Source organism: Oncorhynchus gorbuscha, linkage group LG16 (assembly GCF_021184085.1).
Source record: "Oncorhynchus gorbuscha isolate QuinsamMale2020 ecotype Even-year linkage group LG16, OgorEven_v1.0, whole genome shotgun sequence".
NCBI lineage: Eukaryota > Metazoa > Chordata > Actinopteri > Salmoniformes > Salmonidae > Oncorhynchus > Oncorhynchus gorbuscha.
Window position 1 is genome coordinate 28,847,571 of NC_060188.1, and position 17,684 is coordinate 28,865,254.

General features: G+C 40.7%; 3 protein-coding genes across 5 annotated transcripts in view; all 3 read left to right on the forward strand.

Annotated features, from left to right (window-relative positions):
• The first annotated feature begins 1,175 nt into the window (after positions 1-1,175).
• The window catches only part of LOC123999254 (homeobox protein Hox-B3a), a 56,934-nt gene continuing 40,425 nt past the window's right edge, over positions 1,176-17,684 (forward strand). For 2 of the 3 annotated variants that reach the window (XM_046304828.1, XM_046304829.1), the window contains exon 1: positions 15,351-16,289. The gene's annotated coding sequence lies outside the window, so the exon portion shown is untranslated. Of the gene's footprint in view, positions 1,796-15,350; positions 16,290-17,684 lie in introns of those variants that run through there. The other variant, XM_046304827.1, reaches the window with a different exon arrangement.
• LOC123999258 (homeobox protein Hox-B6a) lies at positions 5,231-10,691 on the forward strand. Its single transcript, XM_046304840.1, has 2 exons — positions 5,231-8,491; positions 9,824-10,691. Exons 1-2 carry the CDS (start codon positions 8,065-8,067, stop codon positions 10,078-10,080), a joined length of 684 nt encoding a protein of 227 aa, XP_046160796.1. The 5' UTR covers positions 5,231-8,064; the 3' UTR covers positions 10,081-10,691.
• LOC123999256 (homeobox protein Hox-B5a) lies at positions 12,673-15,260 on the forward strand. Its single transcript, XM_046304837.1, has 2 exons — positions 12,673-13,423; positions 14,133-15,260. Exons 1-2 carry the CDS (start codon positions 12,841-12,843, stop codon positions 14,378-14,380), a joined length of 831 nt encoding a protein of 276 aa, XP_046160793.1. The 5' UTR covers positions 12,673-12,840; the 3' UTR covers positions 14,381-15,260.

A 17,684-nucleotide genomic window follows, 5' to 3' on the forward strand; every position in this document is an offset into this window, starting at 1 on the left:
TGACCAAGGGAAGACGAACATTGGGGGTTGTAACTAATGCGTTTATTGCATCAATGAAAGACCGGAAACCACCATAAAAGTAACCAAAAAATCAACAAAATGGGAAACAGGTGCTTACGAAAACGTCTGCTCATGTGCCAGGATTGCAGACCCTGCAACAATACCCGTCTTCAGAGTTTAGTCTTTCCTTTTTCATATTCGTTAATAATCAACCCATTTCGTTTGCTTATAGGCAGCATCAATTTGCATCGTTTAGTTATTGCATACTAGATGGAAACGAAACCAGGACGCAAATGTGTTTCATTCTCTTTAGGACCTTCTTAACAAGATATCTTTATGAGTTGGGCCTTGGCCACAATGCGGCGATTGTATGCCGCAGTGCGAAACATTTTACGCACGCCTTTTGTAGCAAAGATGTTCAGTTGAATATTGATATTTGCACATTTCCATGGCTGTGTCGTTGCACAAGATTCGATTAAACCTTCTTTATCAAAGTATCTCCTATTGGATATTTTGGTCGACTGGAATGCTTTGTTGGTTTAGTTTACACGCATTAAAGTCTGTTTTCAATGCTATATCGCAGCCGTGCAATATTTGTTCTGAAAATGGTTTTGTTCTGAACATGCACCACCAATACACCGTCAATACACAAAGCTGGTCTCATGCAAGCAATATTAATGCGACTAATAACCCTAACATCTGAACAAAGGCCTCGGGAATGCGTCGATAGCCTATAACTAACGTAAATGGCTAACATTGATGTAATTTCAGGATGCAACTATTCAATGAGATATGCTGGTTCATCATTTTCTCTTGTTGTAAGTAGTTCTTGTTTTTTTATACAATTTCATTTTCTTTTACATTTCAACAATACAATGATAATATAACTAAACAGCTGGGAAAAGGTCAATATAAGCCTAGTCTTGTCCTCCAACGCATTGTGCCAATAGCACACAAATATATCTTTTTTCAAATATCTTTGGAGAAAAGACTAGATATGAAATGTCTGAGCAATGTAGTTGTATTAATTGCTTATAAGAGCACAGAAACATCCTCACAAGAAACGTTTATGTCTCTCCGATCGGCCTACAAAATCTTTCATGTGAAACACAAGAGAAATCCTCCCTATGCTTTTCCTATTTGAGAGAAAAAAAAGATGGCGATGGAGGAACCACTGCTGCTAAAGCAGTCATGAAGAAACGCAATAAATTCCTTGTTGTTTTATGAAAATTTACAACTTTGTGATAGAACTTTATGAGTGCCTGGGTCCTGGGATTGGCCGAGGATGGTCATGTGGATGGGTAACCGTGAACATGAACTTTTTATGATTTCCCAAGTGGTTATAATGCAGCAATCTTTTGGACACCGCACCTTCTGCAGCAACACTGTGCTCCTTCAAGGTTCTAGGCGGTTTAATCGCATGTATGAAATAAAAAAAATAACCTTGTCCCGGCGCAGTGTTTACAGAGAAACTGGGAGACCTGCCTCCTCGCCCTGCGCTATGCTAATGTGGCCGACTGTGAATGGGATTTCCGCTGCGATGGAGAGAGTGACTGACTGTGTGAGATCTGGACACACCGGAGGGTCTCGTCTAATTTTTCATACCGGGATGCTTCATTCCTGTTGACTAATGTAAATGAAACGGTATGGAGGCGGCCTGCGACACTGTAAAGCCACAGTGGTGACTTCGCGCGCTAATGGCGGTACGGAGCTGGGGCAACGGGAATGCTGTACCGCGAGCTGTGCGAGACTCGCGGATGCTATCCAAGGACTTAGTGACGGATTATCAACAAAGGTAAACGCGTGCTTGTCTGTCATTACACTCACGCTGTCTCGTTTCACAGAAAGTTTGAAAACAATTATTCAAAACGCAATCATGACTGCTCTCTCCAATGAAAATATTCACATTTTAAGTGTGCATAAACCTTTAGTAAATATTACATTCTATGATGACGTTCTATAAGATGTCGTCACTCGAAAGTGCTTGGAGATGTTTACCTTCTTATGTGTGCATGACGAATTTGCATTTGGCTCGGAGGCATAATAGAGAAATACATATCGATTTCGATATGCTCATTTGTGGCTGGCTGAGGTTGTTTGTGGTATATGGATACCCGTGTCCGGGCTGCGAGGGCGAGGTTTGATGTAGCGGCTCCTATGCAAATAGAATTTCTGATGTACAGTCTTGGGTCACCTCTTAAGTGGAATCCTTAATCAAAAAACACGGAGCTATACAACATTCCTTCGCTCTCATACGCCTCCCTAAAGCGTGGAAACGCACAAGACGAGGCACACAACATGGCGTTTTGTAGAGATAGCAGATGATCGTTTGAGTTTAGCATTGAGACTGACCGTCTTTTTTTCTAAATCCTCCATTAGGCTAGGGCTTGACAAATAGTGGTGTAGCGTATCACTTCCAGATCACCGACACAACGCTTCCAGGTTACTGGACAGTTGGTACGTCTGTGCGGTGGAGAATGTTTTTGTATGTGTCTGCGGGGTGATCTCGCTCACTTTTATTGCTTTATTTCCCCTTTCATTCCCCCTTCTGTGTCATCTTCCGGTATTGTTTTTACACGCTAGACCCTTTGGTGTCCATTTGTCGTATCCTCCTCATGAAAAGGTCCCCGCACCCACCATAAAGGTTGCTTCCACAGTGCACTTGTTATGATATCTGTTTGATTCCGTCTGTGCCTTAAACCAGACGTAGTCCACTATTTAGTTATTTCAATGTACCACCATACTACAACTACCACAAATAGCCTATACTTGCTTGCCAATCCTCATACAAAGTAATAACATATTATATTTTCCAATGTATAATCAATGGCGGTATTATTATTATTATTAGTATATAATGCGTAATTGTGTGTGATACTATTCGCTTCTAGCTGTGTATCAAGGGTCTGACAGTCTATCTGCTTATACATCGATCTGCAAGTATATCCATCTGTGTATGCGTGTGTGTGTGTGTGTGTGTGTGTGTGTGTGTGTGTGTGTGTGTGTGTGTGTGTGTGTGTGTGTGTGTGTGTGTGTGTGTGTGTGTGTGTGTGTGTGTGTGTGTGTGTGTGTGTGTGTGTGTGTGTGTGTGTGTGTGTGTGTGTCTGTGTCTGTGTCTGTGTCTGTGTCTGTGTCTGTGTCTGTCTGTCTGTAGCTTATCACAATATCTCTAATATCAAAATCTATTTTCTTTATCATCTCACTTCAGTATATGACATCCCAACAAACAAACACAACAATTCCTTATTCAGTTTATTCAGTAGCACCGCAAAATACAGACTAAAATCCAAGAAGAAAAGTGACATGAACAAAACAAAGAACCACTGGATGAGATGGTATTTAATTACAACATGTTATAATATACATTTACTATGTCATAGCATAGTACATTTGGTATTGTATCACATATTGTCAGCAAAATACGCAGCCCACTATAGAAGTTCATCCATGCAGATACAATAACTATCAAAGAAATAAACGGTAGCAGCCTAGTGCATAAACATATATCCTATTCCACTTAACGGTTATAGAGACTTTGTTTTGGATTTCATTTCCAAATGTGATAAGCTGACTTGGCAGTCTTGAAGCTTGCAGTAATGCCAGTTGATTTGATCTTGCAGTGACGCAGGTCGCTGTTTGCTGCACCTTCTGCTCCTTCCTAATTCTTTGGTGCCATCTAGCGGCCATTTTTCCATAATGCCCAACAGCCTCCAATATCAGGGCCTTCTGTCTGGTGTGCGTGTGCATGTGCATTTATGTGTGTCTCTGTGTTCGAGTGTAATAGTGTACAGTTGAACCCTGCATATTGTGCTCCTATGATTGTGCAGAAATGTGTTTGTCGCTAAGTGCGTGAGCTGTTGACAAACAGCCCACAGATGTGATATTTCCAGTGTTATTGGTCCCTCTTCTGAACTATATTGTGTCACAAAACGGTGAGGCCCTGGCTGGGGCAGGAGATAACAGGATAGCTGTAATGGGCGGGTTGGGCTCGGTGGCAGTGAAACGTAAAAGAATGCAGAGGTTGTAAATTCTCGAGCTGCTGTTGCCGCGCTTTGATGTGTCTGCGTTTGGGGGAGATTTGTGGCACACATGCAGAAGCTCAAGCCTTAAGGCTCGATTTCGTGCACCCCCCCCACTTCTCCCCTTCTAAAAAGCCCTTCACCAAGACGTAAGCGGATGACCGCTCCAAGGTTATTGCATTGTGCAGTGAGTGGAGCGTGTAGTGGCGGCCCCGTGTTAGAGCCAACCTGGATTCACTCACTCAGTGTAACTTTCACTGTTATTACCCGGCTGACTTTAGTTGGTCATTTGGTGTATTAAGTGATGTTGTGTGCTCTCTCCCCAAGAAAGCAACCGTGCTATCAATGCAATCTGGCCCTATTATTTGTGAGGGCCGTGTTGAAGTGGAGACACAGTGAGAGGGGTATGGAGCTGTGGTGGTGGATACAGGGGAGGTGTGTGTGTTGGAACCACACAGGATTTGTCCTTGGTCACTGTTTTCATTTGGTTTAGTGCGGTCGCACACTCAAGGTAGTCATTTGTAAACACCTCGTACCGTGTGTGACTTACATTGAGATGGCTAATTGTTTAGTTTAAATGTCAAATTAAATTTTACAGCTCTGGGATTCGATCTTGCAACCTTTCGGTTACAAGTCCAACGCTCTAACCACTAGGCTACCCGCCGCCTATCCAATGGTAGAACAACATAATAATTGCCATTTGAAGTGTGTATTTTTACAATATCAGAACACAGTAATGACTAAATATCTATATTTTGACTGACAACCATGATTAAAAGTGTCAAAACATGAGAATATTAGCAATACAATGTGTTAGAGGTAATTAGGTCTACAGTAGGCCTATACGAAACTCTATGAGACTAACGCTATGAAATATTTAATGAGTAACCTGTGTCCAAAGCTTTTGGCTGAAGGCTGATCAGGTAACCGTCTAGTGACTTCACAATAATTGAAAGTCCGTGAAGGACTAGTAAATTTCTGGAGAGCAATAACAAATATGTAAGAAACGATCTGCCCTATCTATCATTAACCAGTACAAGTCATTCACTTGATAGAACACCGTTGCAACACCACGACTTAAAACCACGCAATGCTGCATGGGCCTATATAGGCTACGGTAACACTATTTGCTAATATTGATACAATTAGTTTGCTACTATTTGATTATAGTTCTAAACGTTAAACTATGCATTTCCAAGCTAAACATGTGCGGAAAAGCATGGTATGGTTATAGTTATCTTTAATTCATGCATTATTCACTTAGGCTATCTACCTCCGTTTAATTCGACATTTCCACACACTGTCATGCATGTAAAGACTTGCAGAATGCCTTGGCCAGAACTGGAGTTTCTTCAGAGTTATCGAGTCGCTGTGTTTGCAATGAAAATGTATAAGACTGGTGAACCCTCGGTTTAATTTCATACAATTGACTAAAAAGTAGAATATTTCAATCACAATAATCACTTTCAATAATCAAAAAGGTTAAAAGTATGATTACTGTTTATGACAACTGTAGTAGAATGGGGCGGAGAAGTGTCAAAAACATGAATTAGGCTACGCACGCGAGTGCGCACTAAACCTGCGAATTGAAGTCAAATGGCTCTAAATACTTCTGAATTGTTTCTTGTGTTATGGATAGGTTAAGTGAACTTATATAATAAGCACTTAAAACAAATTTACAGTAAAGTAAGAGCTAAGCCAGGGACATTTGTTATAACTTCTGCTGCCACCACTTGTTTTCAATTCCAATCGTGTCTGTGAATTTACAAGCCCCCATAAAGTCATAAAACACAAAAACACTTTCCCCACCCCAGTGAAGTAAAACAGCAACTCCAAAACACAAGACACCACAACTCGTTTACAATTTTCTTGTATTTTAATGAAAGGCCTACTACATTATAACCAAGATTACAGATAGGCCTATGAAAATCTACAATCGACTAAATTGGCCTTTTGACATTATACGCAGTTATTAACTTAGCAGAACAAACAATCGAGATGTTTATTCGTGCAAAATATACTTGTAAGACAATTATTTCCATCAAAATGCTGCGCGTAAAAAACCCTTTTATCCACAGTAGAATATATAACATTTACAAAGAAATATAGGCCTATTACTACTTGACTTTGTTTCACACACATACTCATATACATACATGTATTAATATATTATATCTTAAACAAATATACAGAAGAATGCAAGAGCACATACTTACATATGCATAAGTCATGCGGAACTCGGGGGACTATGAGGTAGTTCCGGGAAATATGACAAAAAGTGACAGGCGAGTGTTTCCTCCCTGGTCTGTATAAACAAATCACAACTTTTTCTCCCTACAGTCAGACGCATCTTCACTTGGATTTCCGGTCATAGTCCATATATATTGTGTAATGTTCAATGAATTGGTATCCAGTGTGTTGCTTCTCATGCCATTTGTAGACAACTTTTCTGCAGTGCAGTTTTGTCCACAGAAGTTACCAAGTCAGAGTACTTAAGCTGGCTTTACCTTGTTGTTTGTAAAGTTATAAGGAGACCTGCAACGAGACAAAAAGCAAAATGAGAATTGGTTCAGAGGAACAGACATTAAAGTGAGTTTTTACACAATAATAGCCCCATATCATCAGATCATTATGCTAAAGACTGAAAAAAATGGCTTATGGTAGTTATTATTCATTAATTATTAACCGAGACTTAGACTGGCCCATTTCTCTGTGTACTTTAACAAATGGTCACACAATGGACGTTTTCCGTTCACACAAAACTAAGCCAAACCAAAGGAAGCTCTGTGTCCTGGTTTGAAAGGGAACCAAAATGAAAGTAAAAATACACAGACTGCCGGCGCTATTCTACAGACAACACTTGTATGAGGACCGGACTTATTTATGGAACTGGCTAATTTATGATTTTGTAAATGCCATTTGTAAATGAAAAACAGATCCAGACTTGACTTGACTTGTGGTAGAAAAGTCAGCGAAACATGTAAAGCTTTACAACGCGTAATGACCTTCCCAGTCAATAATTTTGAAATAAAAACCGGTGCATGAAATGTGGTCAGGGCAGCATGCATGTAAATACACACTCAGACTAGACACATGCGGTAATAAGGAACTTGTATGATACCGCAACGTAGGCCAGAGCCGTTCAACAAACAACCAATGGTAACATATCGACTAATGTACGGCAGCTAATTTGCTCTAAACATTTATAAAAGCCAGGGCTCTCAAAATATTGTATCATATTCAACTAATATAGGAATATTGTTTAGTGAAGGCAACTGTTGCAAAACCCAAAGCAATTCTAATGCGGAATATTCAATAAATTCCAATAAATATATTAAGCACGTGCATGTTGAAATATACTTTAAGTATATTGTCAAATACCCGGATGGAAATCGCTATGGAAATAATGGTGATGATAATGTGCTGTAAGAGGGGAGAGGACATATTTCATCACATATCTACTGTACTGAGCGAATAAATCAGACGACCAAAAATATAAACACAAAATATTTCAAATGCAGAAGATAACTCAAACTCCCATTGGTGCGTCTCTATATGATTTACGTTTTCAAGCCCTTTTTAATGTGGGGATTATTTGAAGGGTCATATTTGTTGTCTTGAGTGAGTAGAGCCTTTACCGTATATGGCTCACCAAAGACCAAAGAGAAGGGGGAGAAGTGTCTATGTATTCAATTTACCACTTTAAAATTCCAGTGTGATTCGTATTGTGCAATCTCATTGGGAGGAGAGAAAGGCGAAAGAGATGGAAGAGAAAAAATGCCTGCTCTCGGGTTTGCGCTGGGGTCCCCCGGCGCATGCAATCACAACCCCCCCCTCCAGGGTGCTATTTTGCAGACACTAACGCACGCTATTGGTCAGCGCCTGGTCAGATGGTATGGTTTCCCTCTGTCCCGCACTGGCACATCGCCACCCAGCGCCCCCCCTCAACTAAAACCCAATCTCCGATAAACTACTAATAGCTAAACCAGTTGGACTATAAAACACAACAAATCATAAACCAAGGAAAAGAACCTGTACCCTCCCAATGAGTTCCTATTTTGTAAACTCAACTTTTCCAGTGACTCTGCCTGGAGGACAAGAGTCTTTCTTGGGACAGATACCGTTATACTCCTCCGGATACACTGATCCTTTAAGACACTATCCTGGTGCTGCCTATGGCGCTACCAGCGTTCAAGACAAGGCGTATCCATCCTCGTATTACCAGCAGGCGAACGGTGCCTATGGCCGGGCCAGCGCCGCCGGTGCATGCGACTACGCAGCAGCCAGCTTTTACAGGGAAAAGGACCCCGCCTGCACCCTCGCCAGCATAGAGGAACATTCGCTCGTCCTGAGCCAAGACCATCGCAAGACGGACTGCTCGGGGCAAAATAAAAGCATATTCGGGGACAGCGAGGACCAGAAGCCCTCGACGCCCGTTTATCCGTGGATGCAGAGGATGAACTCGTGTAACGGTGAGTCCACATTGTCATGTAATTTGTTTTTTCTTACGGTTTGTTTTGGTTTTTGCCTGTCTGGGCTGATACATAGAGTTTGCCTATTACATGTGACCTGCAGCAGCACTGTATAGCGCCGGAAGAGCATACAGTGGGAAATATTGTCGTTCTGGTTGTGTCTTAACACCCAGGCTGAAAGTAAAGGAAGCAAAGCATGCTATACAAAATAAAATGTACAATTTTGATGAGTCCTCCATAAGTACATTTTTTTCTCTCCCCATAAACTGTTTTGATTATGGTTCTTATCGCCTCAAGGCTGACATTATTCACGTTGTAGATTCAAATCGCACGGCACACGAACACATCCTTGGCAACAATGGAGCAGCAGTTCCATCAAAGATGGGTTCTTATCACAAAATGGCTCGTATTGTTTTTTTGACAGGGTTCCAGCTATTAGTGCTTAGTTATTCACCACAAAAAGACTCTCACTATCACAAAGTTCAAAATGTATCACAAGGCAAATACACATAGTGACAGTGCTATGGGTTACAGTTATAAATGATGTCCGAGGCATGAGATATGATAGGGAAGCACACTACACAACAATAGAGGAATAAATTAGCACCATAAATTACACTCGAGGAATTCCGTTTCGACACACACACAAAAAAAAACTTAAACAACTCTTAATAGACAGTGAGCGAGAGCTACTCTTCCTTGAATGTTGGATATCCTAACATTTGAATTATGATCACTTTAAGTGCACCCTTCTGCATAGGCTTTTTATTGTTTTCTGTCTCTAAGCAGAAGCTGTGTGTGACTTGCCAGAAGCAGTGTGGGCAAATTAGTGAATGCTTAGAATTATGATGATCAATAAAGAGCTCCTTGTTCTTTAATGTTATGATGCGCCATGGTTTGCCCCTACTGCAGGCTAGAATGTGTTTATGAAGATAAAATACGTTGTTATTAAACTTGTCAAAACTAACACCCCTTCTCTAAATAACTTGTGTGGAAACAAACAACAGGAAATAACATTGTTTGGCGCAAAAATACAACCATGATTCAAATATCGTGCATATTTGTAAAAATTATGACATAACCCTGTGCAATATGATGTAAACAGCACTTTTACGAACTCATTTAAAGGCAGCTTCTAGGACTATAGAAATTATATCATTGTTTGCTACTGTACACCACATGTCTACCAGTAAGGCGTAAATCTTCAGCAAAAGCTCACGAGTTCAAGTCATGGTATTCGCCCCAAGCTCTTTCTCCTCGGACATAGCCTGTCTATATCAGTGGTATAAACACAAGTTAATATTTGACTCTCTCTTCCCTTTCTTTTGACAGGGACCTTCGGTAACCCCGGTCGAAGGGGTCGTCAGACGTACACCCGCTACCAGACGCTCGAGCTGGAGAAAGAGTTCCATTTTAACAGGTACCTTACCCGGAGGCGCCGTATCGAGATTGCGCACGCACTGTGCCTAACAGAACGCCAGATCAAAATTTGGTTCCAGAACAGAAGGATGAAGTGGAAAAAGGAGAATAAACTGATCAACTCCTCTCAGACCAGCGGAGAGGAGGAGGAAGAGAAGAGGTCAGAGTAAAGAAAAGAAGAAGACAAAAAAAATCATTAAATGGCTTATGGCATCATCTTCGGATATCCTACACATATGAAGATACTACCTTCATATGTCCAAAGCTCCCACCAGTAAAGTTGTGTTTGGTAAATTTGTTGTAGCATTCCAGAAGTTCACTTAACTGTCTATTTTTGTTATTGTTATTGTCATTTGATGTTTCTTTAAAAAAAATCATGTTTCTGGTAACTGAATGACAGTGTTTTTGTGCGCTTGCCTCTTGATTTCGGATGTGGCCCCAAAAAATGTTTGGTCATGTGTAACGAAACTATTTGAAATATATGTCATATTCGTGTTCATATTTAAACTGTATAGAAATAAAAGGAAATTCTCCTTGTATGGTGAATGAATGTATTTCTTTTGTAAGTTAAATACCCAGCCAGATCTAGTTGTTTTGTTGACTTGTTGTATAGTTTCATGGGGAGAACATACTCGATCTACTGATAATTGAAAAATACCAAAAGACTGGGTCAAAAGTTTATATTTTATGGATTTTATACGTGGTTTATGTTTGTGGTTTTGTCACAAATAGGTATCTACTTACGAAATCATTCAATAAAATATAATAATTATTCAACCTGTCTTGCACGGTCTGAGCGAGCATGCTTTACAGGTCTTTGAGATTTTGTCACTGCTTAGAACGCCATTTTCAGTAAGTAGACTAGAACACATTTGGCTCAGGAAGTGAAATAAGCCTAGGCCTATATAATTCAACAGTATGTCCAGAACAAAACTTGTGGATAAGGTTTTGAAACAGGAAATCATAGGAAAGCTAAATTCCTCTCTGTAAAACGTATTTTTAAAGAACTGTCTACCATTTGGCCCTGCATAAAAATAGCGACCACCGTCCATCTGCTGCAGTTATAAAGGTATGCGCAAACACTGACTTGGTCATAAACCAAGGTTTGCTCTTTCACAGGTGTATGAAACACACGAATTTGAATCTAACCGATGGAAGTGAATACTTAAGGCTCAGTGACAGCAAACTGTGCGAGGCTGATTGAATTAATGGCTGGGAGAGAAAGTTGACCTGTCAGCCCAGACACTCACCCAAACACTCAAGTGTCCATTCCACGACCCCTATGTCTCTCAATGGTCACGTTCCTTTTCCAGGTACCATCAGCGTGACATTTCATATTCAATAGAACCCTCGGGCCTGGTATTCCCTCGTAGATAATTACACACAAATGATCTGGAAATTGTCAACCGACAACTTCCCCAGTGTACATGACACATAAAGTAGCCAAGACATCATAGTGTTGTCATTTGGAGTTTGAAGGAAAACAGCACAAATACATATGGGGACTACTTGTGAACTACAGCAAAATCTATAGAAGTGGGTCTTGCTTGGAGTAGACTGATATTCTCCAGGCTTCATGTTACAGAAGTAGCACACACACTTAAAATAGCCTCAAGTGTGATATGTGGATACGTAGAATGCATAAGTATCAATCTGTCTCCCCTTGGAGATAGTCTGGACTATTTCAACTATCCTTTTCCGGTCTATATGTAAGCATAAATGTGTGTTGTGTATAGGTTTTTTTTACATATCATGGTACTCATAACCCACATGAAATAACTTGCGCCTTTCAATCAACAAACCATAAATAAATCATTACCTTATATCATGACTTTGCATTCCTCTCGTGAACAGCGACACGTTTCCAGTCAAAAACGTTGCATACGTGGTGCATTAGAAAAGAGCATAAAATACATAGACAAATGATGTGAAGTCGAAACAACACCTTTATTTCCTTTCACGGCTAGGTCTACTCACCGACGACATTTTACTTACAGGTAAGAAACATTACCCGGTGTGCCATTAGCTTAGACTGAAGGTTTACTCTTCGCTTTCGAGTCTAGACCTATTGTGTGTTATGTTCTAAACCTCAAATGAGTAACCTCAAATGAATAATACAAAAAGGGAATTATATATTAATATGACTAATATCATAGTGTTCAATATCTATCAGGTATTATTTTTATTTATTTTTTTATTATTATTATTATTATTATTATTATTATTATTATTATTATTATTATTATTATTATTATTATTATTATCTATGATGGAGAGCCAGTGTGACTAAAGTCTTACGAGACACTTCCCCTGAGCATGGTAGAATGAACATGACTCTAAAATCGGCATCATAGCTATAAACGTTATTAGCTGTAGTGTGTGTTGGTCTACTGTATTAATATTCAGTTATTAATGGTGCATTTATTGCCACGAACCCACTTTTTATCCCAAAGAAAAGGTTAGCAAAGACGCAAAATGATACTGCGATCACAACAACCGATAAAGAAAGTTATGTGGTAACAAATCATTTTTATTCTTTCCGAAAAGAGACCTAGATCATAACTAAAACTCCTTCTCTAAAGTCATTCTTTACTGCATTAAATTAAATTCCCAGTAGGTGACGCTCTCTGCCAACACGGAGCACAACCCTGCAATGGGGAGGCACACGTTGACTTGAGTCTAACGACTCCCATCTCGTCATCATTTGTAACCATAGAGCATGAATTACCTCTTGAAGTCATCAGTGAGAATTTACGACTGGTCAACAAAAGCACGTGATTCTCAAACGCACCCCCACCCCCATATTTGGCCGCATACATAGCAAAAACCAAGTACAGTGCATTGCTATAATTCATTAATACATCATAAATCGTGAAGCACAGCGTTATAACGACCAAGATCTACAAATCAAGCCCTCTAAAACAACCTAAATGAGCTCTTACTTTGTAAACTCGTTCTCAGGGCGCTACCCAAATGGCCCCGACTATCAGTTACTAAATTATGGAACTAGCAGCAGCGCTATGAACGCCTCGTACAGGGACTCCGGCACCATGCATTCAGGCTCGTACGGCTACAACTACAATGGGATGGACCTGACCGTCAATCGTTCATCCAATACGGGCCACTTTGGGGCTGTTGGGGATAACTCACGGGGTTTCCAGTCTCCCGCTCCGGAGACACGGTTCAGGCAGCCGTCAAGCTGCTCGCTGGCGTCCCCGGAGCCGCTGCCGTGCTCCAACAGCGAGAGTCTGGGACCCAAATGCTCCTCGCCCCCTTCCGACCAGAGCGCCTGCACGACGGGCAGTAACCTCACCAACACCACACATTTCACTGAAATAGACGAGGTGAGCGCTTCCTCCGAGACCGAGGAGGGCACCCATAGAGCCAGCGCCAACCCCGCCGCCCGGACGCAGCAGAAGCAAGAGTCCACAGCAACCTCCACCACCACGGCATCGAGCGATGGCCAAGCACCACAGATATTCCCTTGGATGCGGAAACTGCACATTAGCCATGGTATATAGCCTTACGTGATGTCTATCTGTACTTATTTTGATATCAGAAAGGTTGTGTTTTGTGTGTTCGTTTTATCCGTTAGCGTTTCCTCTTGTTGCTCCCGATGGTGCCTTTATTTGAGCAAATTCCACAAAAGCACCATAAATCTGTCAAGAGGGTAAGCCTCGCAAACCGAGGGCTAGAGAATGGAACGGGGTGAGAGAGAGAGGGCAAAACGGCAGGAAGACTTAAAAGTTGTTGTTCCTTTGAGAAGTTAAGCTTTATTACGTGTGGGAACTTTATTACTGCAGGGTGGGAGTAAAACGGCAATAAAATGTGGAGAACGGAGAAAGCCAGTAGAGGGAAAAAAAGAGTGCAAGAAGTTGAGGGATGTATTATTAAGGACAGTGGCTATTCAGGAAAAGAAAATACTACTGTTGTAACCAAGCATGTTCTTTGTAATGGGGAATAAGATGCCCAGTGAAAGGAATTCATTGATAGCCTAAAAAATATATAAAAAATAACCTAATACAGCCGGATGAGGCGTGTAAACACCATTTGGGGTAGTTTTATGTGCAGTGATAGCCGTTGCCTAGATCGGTGGACTCGGTCTTGTGTTGTGTTTACAAACGTGTGCTGTTCAAAGTTATTGAGTTTTTGCTTGTGTAATGCTTTTGGTCGTTCTTTCTCGTTAATGTTTATCCCCTTGCGTTTTATCCATGCTATTCAGATATGACTGGACCGGACGGCAAAAGGGCCCGAACAGCATACACTCGCTATCAGACGCTAGAGCTGGAAAAGGAGTTCCACTTCAATAGGTACCTTACCCGGAGGAGGAGAATAGAGATAGCCCACGCGCTGTGCCTCTCAGAACGGCAAATAAAGATCTGGTTCCAAAACCGAAGGATGAAATGGAAAAAGGACAATAAACTGAAGAGCATGAGTCTGGCTACTGCAGGTAACGCTTTCCAGCCATAGACGTCACGCAAGTAAATAATACAATACGAGGGGTGAAAAGAATACACACATTCAAAATAGTTTTTAAAAACACTATAACTGAGTACTGTACAGCGCGGCATCTTTTCGCATGTTGTTGATGTTTTAGGGCAACTTAACTTATACTGTGGTACTGCTTCTATAAAAAACAGTTCATATTCATATTCATATGTTGTTGTCTTTTTAATACAACGGTGATTATTGTTTGGAGGGGGGAAAAAAGAAAAATAGCTATCAATGCCGCCCGTTGTTATTGTTATAAATATCGTTTATGTGTCAAGTGCTATGTTACTGCTTTCTTGAAAGTTGGCATGTGAGCTCTTAAATGTTATAACTTATTTACAAACTATAACGAACATACTTTACGAGTTTACATCTTTAGAGACTCCTCTGCCCAAACATGAAGTTAAGCTATTTTAGACAGGCCCCTGTATTGCTTTAGCAGGAGTCACGGTGTGTTATATATGATCACCTTCATGTTTTCATACCATTGTTTGAATCATTTCTATGGATTATTGTGTCATGTGTTTAAATTACTCATTTATTTTTTGAAAAAAGGGAAACTTGTATATACAAAATCGTGACTAGAATTCCCGTATCCGTTCATACGTGTGTATAGTTATATTCCAAATGTAATTGTATATTATTGGATCATGCTTATGTTCCAGAAAGGATGTATATATTAGACATTTTTCATGTGACCAATTGGCTATTTGTATTGGGTAGAGTGAATGACAAGTGTGTGGGGGAAAATGACAATTGTCATATCGGACTGCCTGTAAGCATTCTGCCAATAAGCTTTTTGTATTTGTTTGTAGCTTACCTTGGAGTACAAAATAAAGTTCCTCATACTCAGACCAAACCCCTCGAGCACACTGCTTGTAATTCTCTACCCCCTGCCTACCTCACAAACGACCCAGCTGGGGTCAAACACGCATCTCCCAGACCCCTGTCCAAACCTGGTGGACATGTATCCTGTTTTGTACGACATCAGCTGTCAATTCGTCTCAAAACCTTATCAAAATACTTCGGGAATATGTCTTCCACAAATGCAGTCGGCCAAATGATAGAGTTAAGAGTTGAATCATAAATGGAACAATCGCAGATACGCATTACGCACAAGGACATAGCCACTACTGCAGTCATTCCCATGTTTAAAATGCAACCTGAGTGACATGTGGCAATCCCAACGACAAAAACAACTGAAACTCAACTAAAATACACACCGAGCACACACTCTTGGCCCATCTCTTGTTGACAAACGTTGACATCCAAAACATTAATGAATTGGGCACTTTTCTGTAATGATTTCCTCATTGTTAAACGGTGCCCCTCCTGTACAAATTAGTTTACGTCTCACTTTCAGTAAACAAGCACTGAACTTTCAAACTTACCGGTGGGTTCTCAACCGTTGTTTCTGGTCCTACGCTACTTTTTAGAGCCGAGTAAAGGTCCTGCCAAAAAGCTCCATCTGCCCGGCGCTGCCTGGCCAATTGCGTTTTGAAAATTTGCTTTCCCCTTTGGCCAAACTATACCAAAAGAAGCTATGACATTTACATGTCAAACGGATGAGGGTTTTATCTTGAAGTTAGATCGTAAAAATCGCCCAAGCCACCGACAGATACCCCTTACTGGCTCTCAAAAGTCACGTGGGGTCCATAAAGTTAGTTTTATGGTTTTGGGGAGTTGACAATATATATTTCACATTCTAGAATGCAAGTGACGGTTTAACTGCTTCCGAGGGATTCTAAAGGGTCAGTAGTTAGACAAGAGCTCTGTAGTAGGCCACTGCCATGCCCTTGTCTGGTACACACAATGTCAGAGCTCCGGTTCGAACCATTTCAATGCGGGAAATGTAGCCCGTGGACTGTATGAACGCACCAACTGCACAGTAAGTCCAGTTTTAAGGCTGATTTGGCTGGTGGTTAGGCCTAGGGACAGGGGGAAGAAGAGGGGAGGCACCGTGTGTAATGACTGTAATTTATTTGACTCTCAACAGTGGTATTAATATGGTGCTGATTCTCTGGAACTTCATATATGTCGGGTATTTTAGGCCTATCTGCTATGTGTGGGGACATGTGATTTGGCGTCATAGACACATGTGTTTATGTGTGCTTGTGAACATGCTTTAGTTGTGTATTTGTGGATGTAACTATACAAACCTTGACCTCTGCCTCTGAGGGAATTCATGTAGACTCAACTGTTGAGAGAAGTTACTTAGACATATAGCCTGTCGTTTTTGTATTGTCATTTTGCATCTATGAAATAAAGTTTTGTTGTGGTATACACTTTGACATCCTGATTTGAAAGTATTGTTATTAGATCTAAAATTGTAAGTCGCTCTGGATAAGAGCGTCTGCTAAATGACTTAAATGTAAATGTAAATGTAAAATTATTTAAATGTTCTTGTCAATAACCTCATAACGAATTATATATATTTTTGAAGCTAAGGCGTTAAAGTGCTTGGTAACCTGGAGTGGAGTTGCTTCAGCCACAAACAGATTACAGCATAGGCTACTCGACGGTCATGGCGATGGGTCCTTAGACAGTATAGACCTGTGAACGGAAAAGAGAAAAGTTCAAAGTGATTATTAATATGAATATGAGTGTAATATGCGTGATTATGGTTGTACATTGTTTCTACCTGTCTGATTTGAGGATCAGATATGCTGTTGTGATTATCCAGTTGGCAATAGATTACTTTTACCCACACTTTTACGCACACTTTTACGCACACTGGTTTAGTGTGTGGAATGGATATCATAGAACGACCCCCCCCTCCCCCCTACACACACACACAATAATGATATGCGTCCTAGAGGTACAAGCAAATCTTTGTTCGTACCCTGCCCAAGTATTTTCAAGCAGGGAGGGCGTGAATAACTGAACTGGATGCGAACATTCACATTCGACCCCTGTATCAAAATCTCCATGTAGGCAGGACTATTTCAAGGAAAAAAACCTTGAGTTAAAGTCCTTGAGACATATTCAATACCATGGAAATTGCACCTCTGTATGACGTATGATTAAATCATGTAAATTGTTTAATAGTTGTGTCAACGCGACACTTACATTTGAGACCAACTGTAGCTGAACTCATTTGTAAACTTTAAACTCTAAATCATTACATGTCCTTGTGTAAAGATCTTTATCGTGGAATCTCTGGCAGTTACTGTCGTTCAAAAAACAGAGGATACAGACGTCATTATTTTAACAATGAATAGCTATGTAGTCTACCCAAAGCAGAGGGCAACCGCAACAGAGATAGGCTAGCGAATCAACGGCT